At 44.4% G+C, this 25729-nt stretch overlaps 1 protein-coding gene across 1 annotated transcript in view; it reads left to right on the forward strand.

Moving 5' to 3' along the window:
• Positions 1-25729, forward strand: part of LOC142656599 (carboxypeptidase O-like) — a 63689-nt gene that overhangs the window by 19542 nt on the left and 18418 nt on the right. The window contains exons 4-6 of the mRNA XM_075831530.1: positions 2349-2490; positions 3509-3619; positions 16873-16963. Of these exons, the coding sequence (XP_075687645.1) occupies positions 2349-2490; positions 3509-3619; positions 16873-16963 (344 nt within the window). The remainder of the gene's footprint in view (positions 1-2348; positions 2491-3508; positions 3620-16872; positions 16964-25729) is intronic.

A 25729-nucleotide genomic window follows, 5' to 3' on the forward strand; every position in this document is an offset into this window, starting at 1 on the left:
CATTTGCAAACTCAATATGGGTATTAGGGGGGGCAACCTGGATGAGGCCCTTTTGAGGAGAGAAAGTGAGTGGATATTTCGTATGAACTCCGTTAAACCCAGTGGCGGATTATCATATGGGCGATTCGGGCGGCCGCCCGGGGCCCGAGGCTCCCAGGGGGCCCATGGCAGCCCGAACCGCACATTATCGTACAAAACTATTCAGCGCGCTAGCGCTGCTAATTTCCGAAGATGAGGAGGGGAGGATCAGGGAATTGGCCGGGAAAGGGGTAGGACACGCCTCCCTGACAAGTGCGGGCGCCGCCATGAGTAACAGAACAGCGACGGACGGCTGTTCTGTTGCTCTAAAGCTGCAAGAGAAGACCCGGGCGGGCGTTCACCGGCGCTGAGGTTAGTCGGCTTATCCTCCTGCCCAACTGGTTCCCGACCGCTGGCTGTATTTTTACGGCCAGCGGTCAGGGACGGGTCCTTAAAACCCGAGCCATAGACTTTCTACGGCTCGGGTTTTAACTTGCTGCCCGCGCGATTCGGCAGCTGAATGTCGGGTCTCCGGCTGTCAGTGACTGCCGGGGACCCTGAGGAGAAGACAGAAGCAGCTTTCGCGGCTTCTGTCTTCTCCGATGTCTTCTTACACAGCGTTCAATGAACGCTGTGTATAGGAATAGAGACAGCAGCAGCGGTGCTGTCTCTATTCCTCCCGGTGATCATGTGACTGGTCACATGATCGCCGGGTGCCGTTACTAACATACTGCTGCTGGGTCTTACTAGACCCAGCACAGCCCTATTAGTGACAATCGTCACTATGAGAGGGCTGATTTCCCCTGTAACTGGGGCTGCTGTGCAGCTCCAGTTACAGGGGAAAAGATGGTGTAAAAGAAAGAAAAAAAATATATAAAGTTCCCCAAAGGTCTTTTTTGACCTTTGAGGAACAGACCATAGTAATAAAAAATAATAAAGTAAAGTGCAAAAAAAAATTAAATAATAAATACACATAAAATACCCACCCCAAAAAAAAACGTTCCCCCTCCCGCCAAACATTGTTGTAACGCTAGCGCTGACCCAATTACCCTAATATAGACATGTAATATATTAAAATTTACGGTAAACAATGACGATTACAAATAAAAGGTCTATTTTAGGGTAAAACTATGTTATTACCAAAAAAAATAGCTGAAACGTAAAAAAGCTTATTTTTTTTACTATTATTTTCAAACTTTATGAATAAAAATTCTAAAATAGCAAAAAAGTGTGCATAAAAACGATAAAAAAGGAAACCTGCATTGTCTACGGAAAAAAACGTTGCAAAAATCACGTCTTTTTTTTTTTCTTTTTATAAAAATGTGTGTTTGGTGCAACTTTGTAATTCCGTTTTATTAAAAAATATTTTCACTTTTTGAGATACAGCTGCTTTGTATCCTGTATCCGTCAGGTCAGCAGGACTGACGGGATCAGTGAAACGGGCCTTGCGCTAAATTATAATCTTAGATGTGATAGATTTGAGGTGGATCCTGCGTGTCACTGATCCTGTCAGTCCTGCTGACCTGACGGATACAGGATACAAAGCAGCTGTATCTCAAAAAGTGAAAATATTTTTTAATAAAATCAATCACACACATACTAATATATATATATAAAATTATGATAACGTTTTTAAATGTGTACATAACCTTGTGGCACTATATACAAGGGGGAGCGCTGTGTGCCACTATATACAAGGGGGATATATACAAGGGGAGTGCTGTGTGGCACTATATACAAGGGGGATATATACAAGGGGAGTGCTGTGTGGCACTATATACAAGGGGGAGCGCTGTGTGGCACTATATACAAGGGGGAGCGCTGTGTGGCACTATATACAAGGGGGAGCGCTGTGTGGCACTATATACAAGGGGGAGCGCTGTGTGGCACTATATACAAGGGGGAGCGCTGTGTGGCACTATATACAAGGGGGAGCGCTGTGTGGCACTATATACAAGGGGGGCTGTGTAGTGCTATCCACAGTGGTATGTGTGTGGCGCTCTTTATAGGGGGGCTTTTTGGTGCTATTTACAAGAGGGGGAGGGCTGTGTGGCGCTCTCTACAGGGGGCTGTATGGCACTATCTATATGGGGCTGTGTGTAACACTCTCTACGGGGGGATGTGTGATATATAGAGGGGGCTGTGTATGGCGATATCTATGGGGGTGTGTAATATCTACAGGGGCTGTGTGTGGCACTATGTACAGGGGGCTGTGTGTAGGTGGTGTTTTACAGTGTGTGGTATTATTATATTCAGGCGCGCAGTGTTTGGTGCTATTATATTTAGGGGCACAGTATGTGGCACCATGATAACTTTATTTTCGTTTATAGGTGTGGAAATGTTGGAAAAGTGAGGAGACGTCTGAGTGGCAAATTCTGCAGAAATGAGTCATGGCCGGGAGAAGTCGTCATGAGTGCTGGACCGGATGGAGAAGAAAAGAGGAAAAAACTACTAGAATCTGAGACGTCGTCACCTGTGAGTCACTAGATTTATAGAGAATCTGTCACATCTCCTGACATGTTTATTATAGGAATCCTTGTATTTCACAAAAAGTCTGCAGTCCAGGACTGATAGACAATTCCCCTTGTCAGGAGGTTGTGTTCCTGCACAGTGTGATACTGTCAGTATGTAGGGACACCGCGCTGTGACAAGGGAAATCGTAACACTGTTAATGCTTGCCCAAAAAGGTAGTGTTAAAAATAGTTACGGCAGGGCGGCGGTGAGGAAGGGGGGCCCAAGTTTGGGTAACAGCCCAGGGCCCATGGTCTACTTAATCCGCCACAATATCAATATCTAATACTTGGGTGCATATTCATAAGTTGAGCTGCAGGGGGGGTCATGACCCGTCAGACTCATAGTCCACTCATAACAGAACACCATTATGTACTCAAAGAACAGAGGGAAATATGAATAATAATGGTTTCACGTAGAAACAAGGATATATTTCTCTATTGCAGTGACAACAGCAAATCAATAGTATCACCACTTATACTAAGGCCTCATGCACACCTCTATTGGCCATCATAGGGCCGCTAATGACTGATCCGTGAAACACGGACCGCACACGGATGGCTTCCGTGTGCAGTCCATTGTTTCAATGGACCAAATGAATGAAATGGCAGAGATTGTTCCATCAAAAACGGACAAGAGTAGGACCTGTCCTATTTTTGTTGGAATGGCCACACAGTTCCGTTAAAACAATGGAAATGTGCATGGCCCTATAGAGATGAATGTGTCAGTGTGCCATCAGTTAAGAAACGGATAGCACACTGAAGAAAATAACTGAAGTGGGCATGAGGCATCTATCGATAGATAGATAGATAGATAGATAGATAGATAGATAGATAGATAGATAGATAGATAGATAGATAGATAGATAGATAGATAGAAAATAATGGCCGATCACAGGATCTTTTTGAGGAAGTGGGAAGATTCCAAAATTAAAAAGTATACTAAATACATTTTTCTCTTACTTTATCCCTTTCTGCAGATTCTTTCAATTCACAAGAATAATATTGTAATAAACAATTTCCTCAGACAAGTAGACTTGTACATTGTTCCTGTATTTAACGTTGATGGATATGTATACACATGGACAACGGTAAGATAATCTCATAGTGGACATACAGTAGCAGAAAACATTGTCAGTTTAACATAACATTGAATGACAGTTATGACACTTTTGATAATGTAGTGATTTTCTAATTAATATTGTTCTTTTTTTATTAGTAAAATACTGTACAGCTTTAGGCAGGGGCGTAACTAAGAAAGACTGGGCCCGATGTATTATGGACACCCCACCCTCTACTTTGGAGCGGTTGGCTATTGTAAGGTTGCTATATATAGCTAGAAAACTAATTGCCCTACATTGGATACAAGGCGCCCCGCCGACTAGGAGCGAATTCATTGCAAAAGTGAATAAAATGATTGTATTGGAAAAGGTTGTCTATGTAAAGCGCAAAATGCTTAAAATTTTTTAATCCATATGGGGACCATGGGTAGGGGTAATGGAATCTGTATTATAAAATTTATTCAGGGACTCTGTATGACCGCCAGCCTTTACACGGTATTGGGGTTATGTATATAGATGTGGGATAAGGAGAAGGGGAGAAATAGAGAGCATTAAATATATGCCATATATTATATCTGTTTTGTATTATACATGCTTGTACATGATTAAGCTACTTGATATTTGGAAAATGATCTGTCCCATGTACCTTGTATTTTGTGAATAATGTATTCGATATTTGGTACAATTCCTATTTTATATACTATCTAATTTGGAATTTTGTGACGGTGCCTGGGGGGAGGGTTTGGGATAGGGTTTGTTTAGTATGTTTTGTACTATATAATTTTGAATCTTCAATAAAAAAATTATCTGATTTAAAAAAAGAAAGACTGGGCCCAATTGCAAACTTTTGACTGGGGCCCCCCTCCGCTGGGTATCACACAACCCCCCTTGTAGATAGTGCCTCCCTATAGATTCCACCACACAGCACCCCCTATAGATAGCACCATACACAGCCCCCTGTAGATAACGTCTTACAGCCCCAATCCCCCCTGTAGATAACGCCATACAGCCCCCCTGTAGATAATGCCATACAGCCCCCCTGTAGATAATGCCATACAGCCCCCCTGTAGATAATGCCATACAGCCCCCCCTGTAGATAACGCCATACAGCCCCCCCTGTAGATAACGCCATACAGCCCCCCTGTAGATAACCTCTTACAGTCCCAAATCCCCCCTGTACATAACGCCATATAGCCCCCCTGTAGATAACGCCATACAGCACCCCTGTAGATAACGCCATACACACACCCCTGTAGATAACGCCATACATAACCCCCTGTAGATAATGCCATACAGACCCCCCTGTAGATAACGACATACAGAGTCCCCCCTGTAGATAACGCCATACAGAGTCCCCCCTGTAGGTAACACCATACAGAGTCCCCTCTGTAGATAACGCCATACAGAGTCCCCCCTGTAGATAACACCATACAGAGTCCCCCCTGTAGATAACGCCATACAGACCCCCCTGTAGATAACGCCATACAACCCCCCCTGTAGATAACGCCATACAGACCCCCCTGTAGATAACGCCATACAAACCCCCCTGTAAATAACGCCATACAGACCCCCCTGTAGATAACTCCATACAGACCCCCCTGTAGGTAACGCCATACAAACCCCCTGTAGATAACGCCATACAGACCCCCCTGTAGATAACGCCACACCGACCCCCCGTTGATAACATCATACAGACCCCCCTGTAGATAACACCATACAGAGCCCCCTGTAGATAATGCCATACAAACCCCCTGTAGATAACACCATACAGACTCCCCCTGTAGATAACGCCACACAGACCCACCTGTAGATAACGCCATACAGACCCCCCTGTAGATAACGCCATACAGACCCCCCCCCTATAGATAACGCCATACAGACCCCCCTGTAGATAACGTCATACAGACCCCCCTGTAGATAACACCATACAGAACCCCCCCCCTGTAGATATCACCATACAGAACCCCCCCCCCTGTAGATAACGTACCTCAGACTTCCGACGTCTGCGCAGTTCAATAAAAATGAAAGGTGTGCTGGTCACGCATGCGCACAAGCGCGACCAGTGCACAATTCATTTCTATGGAGCTGCAGACAGACCCCGGAAGTCCGAGGTTTGTCATGGAGAACTTCGGGGGACTTTCGGTCCCCCGTTCTCCTTATCGCTGGGCGTCCCAGCGATCACACATGTATCTCCTATCCTGTGGATAGGGGATGCATGTCTATTGTAGGAACAACCCCTTCATAGCGGCTGCTAGAGGAGACTCCAGCCATGGGGGGGGGGCGTGCCGGTGGGTGGCATGGGCCCCCTCATGCTGCGGGCCCCGTAGCAGCCGCTACGGCTGCTATAGCGGTAGTTACGCCACTAAAGATGTGAAAGTAAGAATTTAGCACTTGTTTCTGGTAAAACAAACTTATGAAAACTTCAGGGAAGTTTGAGATACGCCCTTCGAATACTTTGCCCGTAACAACAGGAAGAGCACTCCTATCTACAATGCTAGAGTGCTCCTATTATCAGAGCTAGAGTTTGTCCCCATAAGCAGTGACATCAAGAGCGTGTTCACAAAAACAGTCCTAGCTAGAGAGTACACCTATAAACAATGCAATCCAGAGAGTACTCCTATAAACAGTGCTAGCCAGAGAGTGTCTATATAAACAGTGCCATCCAGAGAGTACTCTTATAAACAGTGGCATCCAAAGAATACTCCTATAAACAGTGCTAGCCGGAGAGTGTCCATATAAACAGTGCCTTCCAGAGAGTACTCCTATAAACAGTGCTTGCTAGAGAGTACACCTATAAACAGTGCTAGCCAGAGAGTGTCCCTATAACCAGTGTAGTCCTATAAACAGTGATTGCCAGAGAGTACTCCTATAAAAAGTGCTAGCTAGAGAGTACACCTATAAACAGTGCTAGCTAGAGAGTACACCTTTAAACAGTGCAAGCCAGAGAGTGTCCCTATAAACAGTGCTAGCCAGAGAGTAGTCCTATAAACAGTGCTAGCCATAGAGTACTCCTATGAACAGTGCTATCTAGAGGGTACACCTATAAACAGTGCAAGCTAGAGAGTGTCCCTATAAACAGTGCTAGCCAGAGTACTCCTATAAACAATGCTAGCCAGAGAGTACTCCTATAAACAGTGCCAGAAAATATTTAAACAGGAAAACAATTGACCTCCTTCTTACTTCAGCACTGCCAGAAGCTGACTGATGAGCCTCCCCTGTTACTGCTTATACCAGCACTCGTGTCATCAGAGATCAAGCGTTGCTAGGGTCTTAAAAGATCAGGGGCACAAGCCGCCCCAAAAAAAGACAATTTTAACATATATATTTAAGATAGCATATCTATAAGACTAAGGCCTCATGCACACGACCGTAGCCATGTGCACGGCCGTGATTTTCGGGTCGGCCGGCTGCGGACTGTCAGCCGCGAGCCGTCCGCTAATCGCGGGACATGCACATGGCCGCGCCCATTATTTTCAATGAGCCCGGACCGCAGAAGACGGCCGTAATAAGACAGGTCCGTTCTTTCTGCGGTGCGGGCTCCCAGGCCATGCATGGACCATAAAAAATACAGTCGTGTGCATGGCCCCAAAGAAATGAATGGGGTCGCAATTCTCCCGTGGATTTTCGGGGGAATTGCGGCCGCAAAAGTATGTTTGTGTGCATGGGGCCTAAGGCTCCTATAGCTACACCGCTGGATAGTATTGGATGCATTGTCTCAGCATACGGTATCATACATGATAGGTTTAGATACATCGCACCAGTAGACAGTATCACACATGATAGACTTAGATACAGGGCCCCAGCAGTAAGTATCCTTGTACTAACACATGTCGACCCCCCCAAAAACAACGTGTGTGCATGTATGTATATGTGGACTTCTAAATTGCTGAATTTTTATTTTTTTTAAATGCTGCCAAAATAAAGTAAAGCGATGGAAATATATATTTGATTTAAAAAAATGTGTACAGTATGTATGTGCAAATGTGACATATTGCAGTTCAAAATAGGGAGAAAGCTTAAGTTTTACAAAATTACATACATTTTCGTATTTTTTAATTAATTTACGCAAATCTTATCAGTCTACTTTTACCACCTAAATAAAGTACAATATGTGACAAAAAAAACAATGTCAGAATTACTCTGCTATTGCAGAGTTATTTTCTGATAAAGTCAGACATATCAGATTTGAAAAATCTGGCTTGGTCATTAAAGGGGTTTTCCCATGAGGGACATTTATGACATATTCTGTGGATATGTCATAAATGTCAGATAGATGCGGGTCCCAACTCTGGGACCCACACCTATTCCTAGAACGGGGCCCCTAAACCCTGTTCTACCGCTCTGTGTTGCGGCAAAAGCAGGGGAATTCCGACCATGAATTTGGAAACAGCGTAGCTCGCTGGGCTACGCTGTTTCCGTAAGTCCCATAGAACTGAATGGTAGTTACGGAAACAGAGTAGTTCAGCGAGAGTATCCGTAACTGCCATTCACTACTAGGGAACTTACGGAAACAGCGTAGCTCAGCGAGTCCCTGAAATCTGTCTAGTGGCCAGGCCTCATCCACAGGCAGTATAGTCTCACTGTTGTCGTCTTCACCTAGTGTTGCTCCTCCTCCTCCATCCCGTTAGTTATCCATAACGGAATCTATGGCCAAAAAAACAACACTATGTGTTATCCTCCTCCTCCACGTCCTCCTCAAAGGATGTCTTCCTGTCCCCAACAGGGCAGAGCGTAGCTTACACTCCTCCCTCCTTTCACGGGTGAAAGGTGAAGTGGTACAATGCTGTATTACACTTGCTGAGCCTGGGCGAGAAATGCCACACACAGGGGAAGTAATCTCACTCTGGCTGTCTCCTTAGAAACTCACACTGGCCAATGTGGTTTCTGATAACGGGAAGAACATTATGGCTGCACTGCATCTAGGTCACATACCACAAGCTCCGTGCAAGGCACATGTGATCAATTTGGTCGTAACACAGTTCTTAAAAATATATATCGGTATAAAGGATGTGCTTGCCATGTCCTGGGGGATGTGCTGGCCATGTCCAGGAGAGTTGGCGTTTGCTTTATACGTTGTTTGCATATAAGCACAGTCTTCTAGATTTGCAACAACAGAACGGTCTGCTTGAACACTGCTTGATTTGCGACGTTCCAACTTGCTGGAATCCTACATGTTGGATCGCTTGTATGAACAGCAGAAATCGGTAAATGATTTCCTCATGCAGCAGACAGGCAGCTTTTGGAGCCAGTGTAATTTTCAGCTCAGATAGTGGCAGCTGATCAGGGACGCATGTCGCGTTTGAGGTCCTTTGAAGAGGCGATAAAATTTGTCAGCAGGGTCAACAATTGGCAAGAACTGGCCCAGTTTGCCTAAGGTGTACTGTCTTGTCCACCCTCCACTGTAGCGTCAGAGAGGGTATTCAGCACGGCAGGTGGCATTGCGACCCCTAAGTGAACAAGATTATGGAAAAACTCCCATTTGTGCAAATGAATCAGGCATGGGTTGGTAAAGGATTTTAAAACCTTTGTGCCTGCTGCCACTGAAGATATCTGCCAATGCTACTATTGACTCGCTACTACTACCACTACCCCTTCTGTCGACTTGCTACTATTACCACCATACCGGGCCAGAGTTAGGAGGGGCAAACTGGGCAATTGCCCACGGCCCCCGTCCTCCAAGGGCCCCTGCCCAGTAGCGGAAGTACCACTATAGCAGCCATAGCAGCTGCTATGGGGTCCGCGGCATGAGGGGGCCCGTGTCGCCCAGGACATAACATTTATACCTAGTGGCATCGCTAGAACTGGGCACCCCAGTGCTAGCGACTGCCACATTCAATTGTATCTGCATCCTCAGGACTCAGATACAATTGAGTACTATGGCGGAGCAGCTCCCTGCTCCGCAATTCACTAGACTACAGGCCACGTTAGGCCTGCAGCCTAAAAAAATGGGTGAGAATCCCTGCGCATGCCGGAGTGATGATGTCACTAGATCACGCCGGCCTATGCAAGGGTCCCGTTCGGAGTCTCAAGGCTGTGGAGCAGATGCATCTGCCGCAGGAACTGGGATAGGTGAGTGCAATTTTTATTTGTTTGTGGGGCACTATCTACAAGGGGGGCTGTGTGGCACTATCTACAGGGGGGGCCGGGTGGCACTATGTACAGGGGAGCTGTGTGGCACTATCTACATGGTTGGCTGTGTAGCACTATCTACAAGGGGGCTGTCCGACACTATCTACAAGGGGTGCTGTGTGGCACTATCTACAAGAGTGGGTGTGTGCAACTATCTACAATGGGGGCTGTGTCGCACTATTTACAAGAGGGGCTGTCTAGCACTATCTACAAGTGGCTGTGTGGCACTATCTACAGGGGGTCTGTGTGGCACTTATGATTATGGTGTGGCAGTATTATTTGGACATTATACTGTGGTAATATTGGTCTTATAATAGTGAGCTGTGTTCAGTAACAGTATGCAGGTAATATTTAATCTGGTATAGTGGTATGATGTAATAACTGTATATGTATGTAGATAATTTTCATTTTTTGTGTGAGAAGGGACATCAATGCTTTGGGGCTTGCAGCACTACTGGACGCAATAGAAATCAGCGATGCAGTTCTCTGCACACCGCCTTCTGAATTGACTTCATTGGGGCCCCACTTTTAACTTTGCTCTGGGACACACTTTGTCTAAGACCAGCCATGCCACCAGTCCACCACTTGTGCTTTGACTCGCTTCTACTACAACCACCACCCCTGCTGTTGACTCACTGTCTTTCTGGATATGTTTTCTCTTCCTTACACCACTTTTCGGATAACTTACTTTAGACAAATAGTTTAGAGCACTGTGGTGCATTTTAAGCCACACCTTTTTCCACTGAGCCATACCTATTTTTCTAGACACTTTTTAAAACCGTCTAGTGAGCTTCAAAAAGTGTCTAAAACACATAATAAATCTAGTACAAATTGCCACAAATTGAGCCAAAATTCTGGCACATTTAACTTAGAAAATCTCCCTGGTTGTACAGTATATATCAACTGTATATTCCTATTGTATTAGTTTTAAACATATATATGCATATCTGTTATGGTTTATACTTTTATCTACATAATTATCTACTTTCTATACATCCTTTATACTTTTATCTGCTTTTACCATACGTTGTCTTTTTTGAGGCTGCAACTTTGTGTCCATATCAATATATTTAATATACCTATTGGTGACATTCATCAATGTCCTTCTGGACTACATTGTGTATGCACGATAGACCAGCTCCTATGGGGTCCTTGCAGAGAGGGGTCCCAGCCTTGGTCCTATCTCCTTTGCTACTAGATGGAAAGAACCTGTTCAGGACTCCCCACTCCAGATGAGCTACTTTGTAAGAAAACAAGTGTTATGTCCATGGCTGCGGGCCATCAGGTTCACTCACCTCCTGACGGCCGCAGCCATGGGTCCACGAGCGCTGGCCCCAGTCTCCTCCTCAGGAGACGCCAACGCTCACTTCCACTCACCTCGGCTGGGTCCCGTAGGGTGCGCGCGCACGCTCGTGCCCGCTCTTAAAGGGGTAGCGCACGTACTGGACTATAATTCTAAATTAGCCCATGGGCCCCCTGGACTATAAGAAGGGCCCAGTCCCTTTCTGCAGTGCCTGAGCGTTGTTTGTCATATCCTAGTTTGTCTAAGCAAATGGTCTCCTAGTGTTTTCCAGTTCCCAGTGTATCCTGTATCCCATGCTATCCTGGTCAAGTGCCATGCTGTGCTGTGGTCGTGCTGTGCTGTATTCCACGCCTGTCCTGCTACTCCACGCCTGACGTCTACCCACTGCCTAGTCCCAGCCGAGCCTGCCTTGCTACTGTCCGAGCTGCCACAGGTACCCTATACGAACTATAGACTTTGACCTGATCCCTGTTGGCCAGCTGCCATACCGCCAAGGAGCTACGGCCCAGTGGGTCCACGAACCCTACGTGACAGTACGCTCAAGCCATGGACCCCGCTGGTCGATCCAAGACCAAGATGATGTCACAATAGATGCGGACGGATATGCTAGGTCTCCGATCTCGACAGGACCAACTCCTCCAGGCCTTGAACATTCTCGCACGTTGGCAGGAAGCATGAGCTGCCGTTCCTCCTACTACACCTCCTGGCAGTACTGATCCTCAGATTACACCTCCTGACAGTGATGATCCTCGTTTTTATTTGCCACTTCCTGACCGCTATGATGGAGACGCAGGGACCTGTCGTGGATTTTTGAACCAGTGCCAGATCCACTTCAGCCTGTATCCTAGGGCATTTCCGTCTGATGGCGCAAGGGTCACTTTCATCATCTCTCTTCTTATTGGCAAGGCCCTTGCATGGGCGAACCCTATCTGGGAGAGACAAGGCCCAGAGACCCGTGACTTCAATGGGTTCCTCCGGACATTTTGCATGGTGTTTGAGGAACCTGGACGAGTCTCCTCTGCAGCGGCTTCCTTGCTGAACCTACGCCAAGGAGACATATCTGTGGGTGAGTACGCCATCCACTTCCGCACCCTGGTGGGAGAACTGTTGTGGAACAATGAGGTCCTGGTGGCTACATTATGGCATGGACTGTCTCCTAAAGTTAGGGACGAACTTGCCGCTCGAGACCTGCCATCTGCCCTGGATGACCTCATCCTTATGGCTGCCCAGATTGATAGAAGGCTCTGAGAACAGCTCAAAGAGGTTCGTCGGGAGGGAGATCTTCCTAGTCCGGTCCCTACCTTGCAGCAACCCCTGCCGTCCTCAGATGCCGATCCTCCTAAGGAGTCTGTGAGGATGGACCAATGCATGCTATCTACCCAGGAGAGACAACGCAGATGCATTTTGGGACTCTGTCTTTATTGCGGCCTTGGAGGCCATCTTGTGCATCTGTGTCCCCAAAAGCACCAAAGCCAAGGGTTGGTAGGAAAGACAACCTTGGGCAAAGAAGGACTCCCGTCTAAATTGTCCATACCCGTGACCATAGTGTCTGGTGAGAAAATGCATCAGGTCTCTGCGTATCTGGACTTTGGATCCGCTGACAAATGGAAAACTGCATTTAACACCCGTGATGGACACTATGAATATCTTGTAATGCCCTTCGGCCTGTGTAATGCTCCCACGGTCTTCCAGGAGTTCGTTAATGACATTTTCCGTGACCTCCTCTATGTTTGTGTTGTAGTCTACCTTAATGACATCTTGATTTTTTCTCCAGATCCTATGATGCATCAGAGACGTGTCTGTCAAGTTTTGCTGCGGTTAAGGGAAAATCGTCTGTGTGCCAAGTTGGAGAAGTGCGTATTTGAAAATTATGCTCTACCCTTCCTGCATTGTCTCGAATAGCGGTCTCAAGATGGATCCTGAAAAGGTAAAGTCTGTCCAGGAATGGCCACGCCCTCAAGGCTTGAGGGCCTTACAGCACTCTCTGGGATTCGCCAATTTTCACAGATAGTTTATTCCAAATTTCTCCTCACTGACTTCTCCTATCTCTAACCTCACTAAGAAGGGCATGAACGCCAAGGTGTGGACTCCTGAGGCAGATTCCGCATTCAATAGCCTGAAGAGTGCCTTCACGTCAGCCTCTATCCTCCATCATCCAGATGTTTCTCTACAGTTCTCGTTGGAGGTGGACGCATCCGCTGACGGTGCTGGTGAACTCCTGTTCCAGAGGGGTTCCAAAGGCAAGTCAATGGTATGTGGATATTTCTCTAAGCTCTTCTCTTCCGCAGAACGCAACTACTCGATTGGGGATCTGGAGTTACTGGCCATCAAATTGGCTCTGGAAGAGTGGAGACATCTACTAGAGGACACAGCTCATCCCATACTGATTTTTACGAACCACAAGAATCTCACCTATATTCAGACGGTCCAACGGCTGAACCCTCGTCAGGCCACGTGGTCAGTGTTCTTTACCAGGTTCCAGTTTGAGCTCCGTTATCGCTCGGCCGACAAGAATGTGAGGGCCGATTCCTTGTCCAGGTCTTTCGAAATTCCACAGAACATTATTGATCTGTCTTGCATTGTCTCTGTCAATCCCCTGCAAGTTGGGGACATTCCTCCAGGGAGGACCTTTGTGTGCCTGGCTGACAGAGGGAGAATCGTCCGCTGGGGACACTCCTCTAGACTGGCAGGTCACGCGGGGACCAGTAAGACCCGCGATCTGATTGCCCGTCATTTCTGGTGGGCCACGCTGCCCAAGAACATTATGGACTTTGTTTCTTCTTGCTCAGTGTGTGCAGCTAACAAGGTCGTTCACTCCAGACCTGCTGGCCTGCATCAGCCATTGTCTGTGCCCGATGCTCCCTGGCTAACATATAGCTATAGACTTTTATCACTCCCCTGCCTCTTTCTGCTGAATGCAGTAATGTCTGGGTGGTGGTGGATCGATTTTCGAAGATGGCCCACTGACCGGTCTTCCTTCTGCTCCTCAACTGGCCAAGCTTTTCATCCAACACATTTTCTGCCTGCACGGCTTGCCGCAGCATATTGTGTCTGATCGGGGGGTTCAGTTCACCTTGAAGTTCTGGAGAGCCCTCTGCGGACTCCTAGGTGTAAAGTTGGACTTTTCCTCGGCCTACCATCCTCAGTCCAATGGTCAGTTCGAGAGGATCAATCAGATCTTGGAGAACTACTTATGACACTTCATCTCCAAGCAGCATGATGACTGGGTGCAGTTGCTCCTGTGGGCTGAATTCTCCTACAATAATCACAACAGCAAGTCCACAAGGAATATACAGTTCTTTATCGTCTATGGCCAACACCCACAAATTCCTCTCCCGGTGCCTGATACGTCCGAGGTACCAGCTGCTGATACTGCTTTTAGGGACTTTCTGCAGATCTGGCAGCAGACTCGATCCTCCATCCTGCTGGCGGTCGACCGCATGAAACGGAAGGTGGATACAAGGAGAAGAGAACCTCCTCAGTTTCCTCCTGGCACCAAGGTGTGGCTGTCCTTCAGGAATATTCGCCTGAGGGTGCCATCATACAAATATGTAAGGGCTGGTTCTTCAATAATCACAGAGGGCATCAGTTTAAATGGGTTTTATTTAAACAAGTGGCAAACAACACGAGCGGTCCTAAAACGGGATTGGGCTCTCCACTCTTCAGGAGTTCTAACCAAGTCAGGCTGCGCCAAAGTGACTGCAGGCTCCGCAGCCTGTTCCCACTGTGCCACTATGGGTCGCTGAGGGGCTACCCCCTACCCACAGCCTGCCCTGCTACGCCTAGAGTGCACCAGTCACTTTGGAGGAATGCTTTGCGCCTCCGTGGGTCACGGTGGCTGCTACACCACTACCTTCATGGATCACGACTCCCTCAGCTGCGTACGTGCAACGTGCACGTTGTGTACTGTTCACACAACACTCAGAGAACGTTACCAGGCCAAGTAGTGACACGCTCACACAGTTCTAAGTCCAAGTCTTTGAATCGGGTACAGATTCTTTAAGGACCGCTCAAAATAATTGCAGTTGCTTTACATTAATTCACCCATTGACAGGTCTCTTCTCAATAATGCAGGAGTACAAGCAATAGACATCTCCCCACTTATCTCTTCTGGGGCACGCTCCAACATGGACGCCACTTTCTAATTCCTCCTAGGTATCTCCAACTACTCACAGGGTAACCTCCTTGTTCCCCCACAGTACCTCTCTTGTTGGGAGGACCTCCATCCTGCAGCTTCTTGCCAGGCTTAGGCACTGGGAGGCCATACTCTCTTCCTACCAAGCTGCAGCAGTCTTCTCTGACTTCCCTGTGGGCTACACACACACACACACACACACACACTCCTTCCTGTTTCCTGCCAGGCAGCTCTATCTCTATGTCACTCATACTGCAGGGACCCCTAGTGGCTGCACGTAACATGGCAGACATGCAACAGATAACACATAGGTGTAAACATCACCTCACACAGGGGGAAACACAGAATGCAGGTACCCACAAACATGGAGGCTGCACTGGCCAGACAATTCAATTTAAAGGGGCAACATCACTCGCTTACAAATTTGCTCCCAGGTTCCTCGGACCTTTCGAGATCCTGCAGCAGAACAACCCTGTCGCCTACAAGCTTCGGCTGCCTCCTACCCTCAGGATCCGCAACTCCGTCCATGTCTCTCTCCTGAAACCAGTGCTTCTGAACCGCTTTACCAAGACTCCTAGCCCTGCAGTTGTCTCCAGCGGCCCTTCAGACACCTTCGAGGTTAAGGAGATCTTGGACACCAAGTAAGTCAGAGGAAAGACTTTTTATTTGGTGGATTGGAAGGGATTTGGCCCTGACGAGAGGTCCTGGGAGCCAGAGGAGAACCTCAATGCTCCTACCCTTCTGAAGAAGTTTCTCTCTCGCTCTGGCCCCAAGAATAGGGGGCGTAAGAGGGGGGATACTGTCATGTCCATGACTGCGGGACGTCAGGTTCACTCACCTCCTGATGGCCGCAGCCATGGGTTGGTGAGCGATAGCCCCGGTCTCCTTCTCAGGAGACGCCAGCGCTCACTTCTACTCACCTCGGCCTGGTCCCATAGGGTGCACGCTCGTGCCCGCTCTTAAAGGGGCAGCGCGCGCACTGGACTTTAATGCTAAATTAGTGCATGAGCCCCCTGGACTATAAGAAGGGCCCAGCCCCTTCCTACAGTGCCTGAGCGTTGTTTGTCGTATCCTAGTTTGCCTAAGAAAATGGTCTCCCAGTGTTTTCCAGTTCCCAGTGTATCCTATATCCTGTATCCCATGCTATCCTGGTCAAGTGCCGTGCCTTGCTGTGGCTGTGCTGTGCTGTATTCCACGCCTGTCCTGCTACTCCACGCCTGACGTCTACCCGCTGCCTAGTCCCAGCTGAGCCTGCCTTGCTACTGTCAGAGCTGCCACAGGTACCCTATACGAACTATAGACTTTGACCTGATTCCTGTTGGCCAGCTGCCATACCGCCAAGGTGGTACGACCCAGTGGGTCCACGAACCCTACGTGATAACAAGGATCTTGGAAAAGGTGTTGAGGGGAAAACAAACACTAGGCCTTTCTGTCCTGGGTGGCAAAATATGGTCCCATAATGGGGAGACTATTTAAATCTTTTCTATGGGGCCCACTCTCTTCTATATGCACCGTTACTTTGTGCTATAATACGTAAATGTAGTACATTTTTTAACTATCTTTATCAATACAGTAAGACATTGAGTACTGAAAAACATATTTCTTACTATAATTTTTATTTGAAAAAGACTTTGTGTTAAGATTTGTTTTAAAAAATCTACAAGAAGAAAATTCAAATGACATTCATAAACAAAAGTTGTACTTCTTTAAAAACAGGACCGTCTATGGAGAAAGAATCGTGCACCATATAATAATGGAACTTGTTACGGGGTGGACCTGAATAGAAATTTTGATGCCAAGTGGTGCAGTAAGTAGCATTTTCAGATATTTTTTTCATTTTTTTTTTTGCTAAACCAAATCTCCCAAAAGACTTTCACAAAGATAAATGCTAAGAATTTATTACATTGAAAGTCTAATGCCTGGACAGTTTTTATGCCTCATCCCCCTTCACAGGATCAATTAAAAGATGGTTAATGTACTTTTCTTTTTAAAAAAATTGGAATTACCTAATGTACTATTATTATGTACAGTCACTTCAATGTGATGTTCTTTATTCCTGTGTTACTGTTATAAAATATGTTGAAGATAGATAGTGTCCAAACTATAGCAGGTACGAAAAATATCAATAAATAGGTATGTACATTCAAATATTTCCAGTCAGTAAAGTTGTGACTTCTACCTTTGCATACCATTTGGTTGCTGTCCTGTGTGTAATGACATCCTGTTTTTACTAGGATCACACTAGGAGCAGTGGTGGTTATATTACGGAAAGCTGTAGTGTGAGACTGTAGCGATCTTTAATAGCTGTCAGTACATGAGAATGAAGCTGGCAAACATAGCTGGTAATTTCCCTCACCAACGCCTGCCCGTCCTATCCATTCTGATATGACGGGGAAGGTATATATACACATAGATAGATAGATAGATAGATAGATAGATAGATAGATAGATAGATAGATAGATAGATAGATAGATAGATAGATAGATAGATAGATAGATAGATAGATAGATAGATAGATAGATAGATATGTCGTGGAAATCCATCGCTCAAAATATATTAGACTGAAATTTATACGAGTACAAACAGACTCTCAAGGCCAGACTCCATTAGTCAGTGTCCTAATTAGGATATTTCACCGATATATATCGAGAGAGGAGAAGAAAACACACAGACACGCTGAAATGTTCAAAATGCTCCTCTGAAGGATTTATTACCAAACTCAAACTGTTAAACTGAAATTCAGAAGGGGTGTAGGCTTGAGGTAAACCAATCAGAGACAATGTAACAATATTTGTTATTCAGTAAAAAGCATACAATAAAATACATCCCAGATACATCATTATAATTCTTCACACATTATGTTTTTGCAGGTGTCTTATCTCTTTTGGACACAATATTCTCGTGGAGATGGGGGAGACCTTCCCTCACGCATACTTGCCACCCTCCCATCTCCCTCCCTGTCCATCTTCGCATGGGAACCAAGGTCAAAGATAAAACATACAAAATCAACATTACTTGTATTAAAGGAACAATGACTTTCCTATTCACTACAATAAAACCAAAATGGGAACTCCAGACAAGATGGCTGCTGCACGAAACTAAATCATTGAAACATTATTATCACTTTCACATATTACATATCTTAGTAATTCGGCCTCCTGCTTGATAATTCACAATGTAATTTCATACAGAGAATATAAGCAAATAAATCATCCTTCACAAACCCCCCTTTTTCTCATATTAAATTACAGAAATTATATACTATGATTATGAAACTCAAACAATATATCAATAGGGCCACAACTAATATGATGCCATCACCAATGTCCGGTTAGGGTATGGGGTCCCACCAGTGTATTGACAAGTCATGTACATCATCGTCCTCTTCTTCTCCTGTCTTCTGATTAGAACACTTGATACTGCTGACGGATTCACTCAGGTCTTTGGTCCTTACTTTGTACTTTGCTTATGTCATCAGGACTTGGTTTGGTCCTTCTCATCTTTCAGACCCCGTCTCTTTTAGTTTACGTCACCGGGCTGTACACAACACCTCATGCTGTGAGCCTGGTGTGAGATCCCACGTAGGCGGATTAGTGGAGTGTTATTGTGACACCACAAACCCTCCGCTCAGCTGTCTTCTTCCTCCGGTAAGTTACTTGTCTGGGCGGCTGCTTGGAATTGTGACACTGCCATCAGTTCATGACAAACGCGTTGTACTGGCTCCGGCTGCGCCTGCCGCACCTCAGTGATGGAGTTCATCGTATTAAAAATCTTTTAGTTCATGTTTACTGGCACTTGCTGGGGAACCCCAACCCTTGTCAATTGTTAAAATAACTACTAATCTGGTGTTAACATCTACGTACTATAAAAGTTGTTCTAAGTACATACAATAACAATATCAGGCCCTTAAACTTAATCAAACAAACACCTTTTATATAAGAAAAACTTCTCTGTTCCAATGGACAGGGTACCTAGAAAATGTGTAACTATTGGGTACATTTCATTTGCACTTGGTGTCACGCTTTCCAGCAGGATTTGTACCTTGATCTGAGCTGATTGCCTGGAACATTTCCAGCTCACCAAAATATACACAGATTCCACATGTTTATCTGACAAATGTCGCAAACCAATTTTTCTTACTCTAATTTGTATTGCATGGGAAGGCCTCTCAAGGTCTGTTCTCTTCGTGGGAGGCGGGTATGATTAGGTTGGCACCGGTCTGCCAGGACTGTTCTGTAGGCAAATCAAACAGCTCTAACAGAATTTAGCAGCAACAGCTGTAAAGCCTGGGACACACCAATTAGATCTTACCAAATCGATCCTTGCAGTCTTGGGGCATATGTGAGGTCATACACCATCAATGCAAAAGCCATCAAGAGTGCCTTGGGTGTTACCAGTTCACCTTCCCTTATCCGTCCACATTCTGTTAGAATCTGGTTCTCACGCCTTCCGATCCCAGTTGGACTCTTCCTGTGGAGAACAAACTTTTTCATTGTATAAACATTAATTGATCTTAATCAAATAATTTATTTGAAGAAAAAAATTAACAAATAACATCTTTACATCAAACGTTCACATTGAGCAATAACTAGAAGTGATACATGCAAACTAATTTTTCTTCTTTTTATATATATATATATATATATATATATATATATATATATATATATATATATATATATATATATGTATATATATATATATATATATATACATATATACACACACACACACACACAAACACTGCACAGAATTTTCCTTTCACAATAACAACGACAAAAAACAAATAACTAAAAATGTTTTCAAATGGGTATATTCCACTTCTGTACCTTTTATCTGACGCATGACTCTAATAGTCCAATGCTAAGGCTGGTCCAGAACTTTACATGAAACTTAACTTCAGTATTTAATATTCCCACAACACTTCTTAAATACAATTATTAAATAAACTAACTTTGGAATAACATCTAGAGAACTGCTGATATCTTATTGTACAAACATCAGGTCAATACTTGGGATAACATTGTTCCCCTGTCACTTACACACAACGTCTGCAGTGGGGAAAATACAGGCCGGGCTTCAGGCCCCCCTGAGAACAGGTCTACACACACGAGCACATTGTCATACACTTCTACCTCGGGTAGTTGTATGTTCTGCAGTCGCTGGGACGGATAATCTGGCCGGGCTGCACTTTTCACAGGTACCTTTGCTGTTTTACCTATGTCATGCCGTGCGCACATCATGCCGGCTGCTACAAACCTAGTGGTGGCATTATTGTATCCAGGGACAAGCCAATTTATTGATACCTGGCTGCACATACCCTTGTTGTCAGTTCTGTCTTCTCTCGCTCTCTCAATTGGCTTACCCGATGATCCAATAAAGTTCCTACTACCAATGGGCCCATAATTGTGGGCGATGCCAAAAGCGTACCTAAAGTCAGTGTAAATGTCGGCCGTCTTACCTTCTGCCAGATTACAAGCCTCAGCGAGCACCTCCAGCTCCGCTCCTTGAGATGAACAAGAAGGTGAGAGTGGTTTCTGGGTAATTTACCTTGTGCCTCGTATCCTGTTCTACACATACTGTATGAAGTATTTCTACATTACAAAAATTTACATTGGAAACCCATGTCACATATAGATAGAACATTTCAAAAGGGTGGAGTTTTATTGTTCCACATTCATCTGATGATCCAGAACACTTGTAAATCCCACCCACCAGGTCCTGTAAATACCTGATTAATACAAAAACAAACAAAATATGTTACTGAAATCTGGCATAAAATAAACAATATTCAAAATTTTTTTTGTTTTGCCTTCTCCCCATCTAAATCTGTAAAGACTCATCTGTGAGTGACGTCACCTCTGCCTCCTGTGTAAATTTGCTGGAGGGGGATGGTCTCTTACACAATGCCTCATATTGGGTGGAGACTACAGCACAGCTTACCCAGTGCCATATTTACCGTTCTGGAAGGATCTGGAACCATCTACACAGAAAAAACTCAAAATGTAGGTTACTGTCATACACATTTAATCTGGGTTACTCCTTAAAGCTCATACACATTTTGTAGATCTCCTAGAACCAAATTCATTAATTCAAAACAAAATAAAACACAAAACAAAACTACCTGATCAGTCCCTTCACCATTCCCTCCTATTTGGACTCTGCGAAAGTAATGTAGCAGAGTTCAAAACTACATATCAACATAATAAAATTAGACACTCTATCGGGGTGGCACTAATTTAACCCCCTGTAATACACAACAGCCTGGAACAAAAAAGATTACTTTCTCCTGACAAAAATACATTTTATCTTTAAAATGACCTGCAACCATTTACCTGTAAAACATCTCACATTTTCAAAAATAACATTTAGGCAGCACCATAGCACGTGCCTCATGTGTGAAAACAAAAAAAATAAGACAAATGTAATTAGTTATTCAATAACACAGAAAATAATACATCTGGTAATATTAATTACTGCAAACCAATAAGCTGTACATAAAAATAAGGAACAGAGGGGGCACATACATTTTCAAAACCCCATGTCTCACAATATCTGTATTTTAATACATTTGAATTAACATCAAAACATTCCAACTTTAAATCTTATCACATTATAACACATTAATCTGCAGTATAGCTTTTATCTTTTTACAAACAGATCCAGCCGGCGGTAATATTTTTCTCGCTTGGTGTAGTTACAGACGACTGCGCGTGCGCGAAGATAAGACACGTTGCATAAAAAAAAAAAAATGAAAAAAAAGTGGAACTGATTTTAACCCCATACACAAAACACTAACATTTTTATACATTACTACTGTTAAAAATAGGAAACATACAATATAGGTCTGCTTTTATTGTGCCCATTAGTTTCAAACTTCAGACATGTTACATTACGCACATCACACAGATGTCTCATCACATCACACATGTTACATTACACACATCACACATGTTACATTACACACATCACACAGATGTCTCATCACATCACACATGTTAAATTGCACACATCACACAGATGTCTCATCACATCACACATTACACTCCCCCCGTTCTGACCCACGTTAGTCACTGCAATGTACCTGGCTTCTCCGTTTTCTTCACTCTTCCAATGAAAATGTACACCTGTATTTAAATTGTTCTTTCTCACATCATCTTACTTGTAACCACCTGTAATCACCTGCTTTGTCCTTTTAACTTATGCCTTGTCCTGGCCACTCCACTCCCTTTCTCAACTTTCCACAAACCATTGTCTTTATCACATGCAAACATCCATCTTACGGCTGCCAGCCTCTTCAACTATTTTTTTTCAGTGTGTTATTTTGCCTTCACATACTTTACAATTAAAGCCCCAGCTCCTTTTGCTCATTCTAATGTTGGCCGGGACCAGTGCCCCAAAGCATCTTTGTCCAACTTCCTCCTGACCCCATGGTCGGAGAGCAGTAGGGTGATTTCCGGTAAATCCCCCACCTCCAGGCAAACAGGCCACGTTTGCCGACAGATATCTCAGACCAGTCTATCTCCTAGACTGTCTTACCAATACGATATCAAAAGTCGTTCCTCCAGACATTCTAGCAGTAGGATCCTCTGATCCCTCACTGGATTGAACATCAAGAACAGACAAAATGCTGCCAATCAACAATTACAAGAGCAAATTCTTCAACACAATCGACATTCATGAACCTCCATTGATTCAAGCAGGAGTTGGTAACACTTCACTTATGCAGAATACTTGCTGCCGGGGGGTGTCTTTCGGTTCATACAGCCCGTGATGTAGCATATATATCCAAAACTCTTTCCTCTAGCACTTTGCAATGGTTTCACATGCAAATTATATTTGGTAACATATATATATTATCCTCCCCGCTCAGCCGTTCACTCTGTGGGTTATAGTTTAGGGGGCTGTTATCTATGTTGGTGATAATTTCTTTACGGGCTATGGGTCTGAGCCAATACCAATGTCCTTCACTGTACTACGACACAGGTGGCACCTGGGTTAAGTGTCAGGGTCATTCATTGAATACAGGATGTTATATTACAACGGTATTCAATCCAGCGGTCTGATGTTATACTACTACAGACTTAATTACTTGGATGTTATTTTAAATCAAAGTGTATATGCCGGATTATCATGTGCTAGAAATCAGTCTGTACTGATTCCCACCTTATGCCAGTCTGGCAGTGCATACAACTGGTTTATGGACCCTTACACACAATATCACTGTCTGGCAATGAGCCAGGAAAATATAAATGATTTTCTAATACAGTATTCAAAGTTTTCCCTGTTGCACTGGGTAATGGTATTGAGTGCAAATTCAATATAGACACAATTGCTTCTTCTTGCACTGGATTCTACATTATCAGGACTTAACCATTGAAGCCCCTGTGGTACTACAGGATATTACTCACAACTATTCAACTGTCCTCTCACCTACAAACAGTCAGTACCTCCCAACTATAATCCCAGACAAACGGGTAACAGATCAACTATTAATCCTCAACAATTTTACACAACTAAATAACAAATGACACTACAATAAAGCAGCAAGCACAATTTTTGTTTTTTCCTCACAGTCCAGACTACAATCTTTTCATTTCAAATACTTCACATGTGAGTTACGACTTCTCTCTGCCATGCGCTACGTCACTGCATTCCAAAGGCGGAGGTTTTACACTTCTCACAATTGTTAACAATGTAATGGCTGGCAAAAATTCTCTCATGTCTTTCATATCAACAGTTTAAGATCACGTACACACCTACAATCCTTCATTACACAAAAAGCTTCAACATACCTTTTTGGATCCATCTTTCAACCCGCTTCTGACTAAGGAGCCTCGTCCATAAAGAAGTGACGTCTGACAGCTAGATTCCAAGTCTTACGCAATACATGTGTGAATGGTGTAAGAATAAGCTCCTTACCTACCGCGGTTTTTTGTAATTCACAGATGCAAAGCCAGACCTCTCCAGTGACAGCTTATCAGACGTGCAATCTTCCTGGGTTTTATCGGCACCATTACTGTAGTGGAAATCCATCGCTCAAAATATATTAGACTGAAATTTATACGAGTTCAAACAGACTCTCAAGGCCAGACTCCATTAGTCAGTATCCTAATTAGGATATTTCACCGATATATATCGAGAGAGGAGAAGAAAACACACAGACACGCTGAAATGTTCAAAATGCTCCTCTGAAGGATTTATTACCAAACTCAAACTGTTAAATTGAAATTCAGAAGGGGTGTAGGCTTGAGGTAAACCAATCAGAGACAATGTAACAATATTTGTTATTCAGTAAAAAGCATACAATAAAATACATCCCAGATACATCATTATAATTCTTCACACATTACGTTTTTGCAGGTGTCTTATCTCTTTTGGACACAATATTCTCGTGGAGATGGGGGAAACCTTCCCTCATGCATACTTGCCACCATCCCATCTCCCTCCCTGTCCATCTTCGCATGGGAACCAAGGTCAAAGATAAAACATACAAAATCAACATTACTTGTATTAAAGGAACAATGACTTTCCTATTCACTACAATAAAACCAAAATGGGAACTCCAGACAAGATGGCTGCTGCACGAAACTAAATCATTTAAACAATAGCATCACTTTCACATATTACATATCTTAGTAATTCGGCCTCCTGCTTGATAATTCACAAAGCAAATAAATCATCCTTCACAGATAGATAGATAGATAGATAGATAGATAAATAGATAGATAGATAGATAGACACATTCACACATAATATGGGACTGCAGCAGGACTGAGATATGAGAACAAAAAGTGAGGCTACATTCACACAAGCGTGACAGATTTACACGCTTCAAAAACGTGGGTAAAATCTATCCATATGCATTGCGTTTTGCATCAGTGTGCTTTGCGAGTAGCATGTGTTTTTCACGCACTCGTAAGGATTTCTTTTTTTTTTCATTGTCATCGATGTGTAACACACGAACAGCACACTGAGCTAAGTGAAAAACGTTGTTTCCACCAAAAAAAGATGAATTTTGTCCTTCACTATGTGCCAAATATGGGTAACAGAGCAAAAAAAACACAATTTTCACATCCTTTTTTAGCAAATATGCTGTCGGAAGACCAACCCATTTATATTTTGCCAGAAGGTTTATCTCCAATGTTGATAAAATAGAGTAAGCCTGTAATGACGGGGTAGGGAGACAGACAGGTGAGCCCTAATCTACCCGCCACTCAGTCCCTGCCTACTTGCACGGCCCGTCCTAGGCGACGGCGTACTACTGGGCGACGGTCCCTACGCTCAATATGTGCACGACAGACAAACAGACAAGGGTACACAGAAGCTAAGGGAAATGGGGCAGTTGCCCACGGCAACACCGTGAGCAACAAGAGTAGTGAACGAGTTGAGTCAAACCAGGAGTGTACGAGGTACCAAACGCAGAGCAGGAGAGTAGTCAGTAAAGTCAGGGTCAATATGAAGCAGAGGACAATAGTACAAGCAGCAGCAGAGCCAGGAAACAGGCAGAATCACAGGCAAAGGAGGAGCAGGAAATGAAGGTATAAATAGACAGAGGGCGGGAGCTAGCTC

The sequence above is a fragment of the Rhinoderma darwinii genome, chromosome 6 (assembly GCF_050947455.1).
Source record: "Rhinoderma darwinii isolate aRhiDar2 chromosome 6, aRhiDar2.hap1, whole genome shotgun sequence".
NCBI lineage: Eukaryota > Metazoa > Chordata > Amphibia > Anura > Rhinodermatidae > Rhinoderma > Rhinoderma darwinii.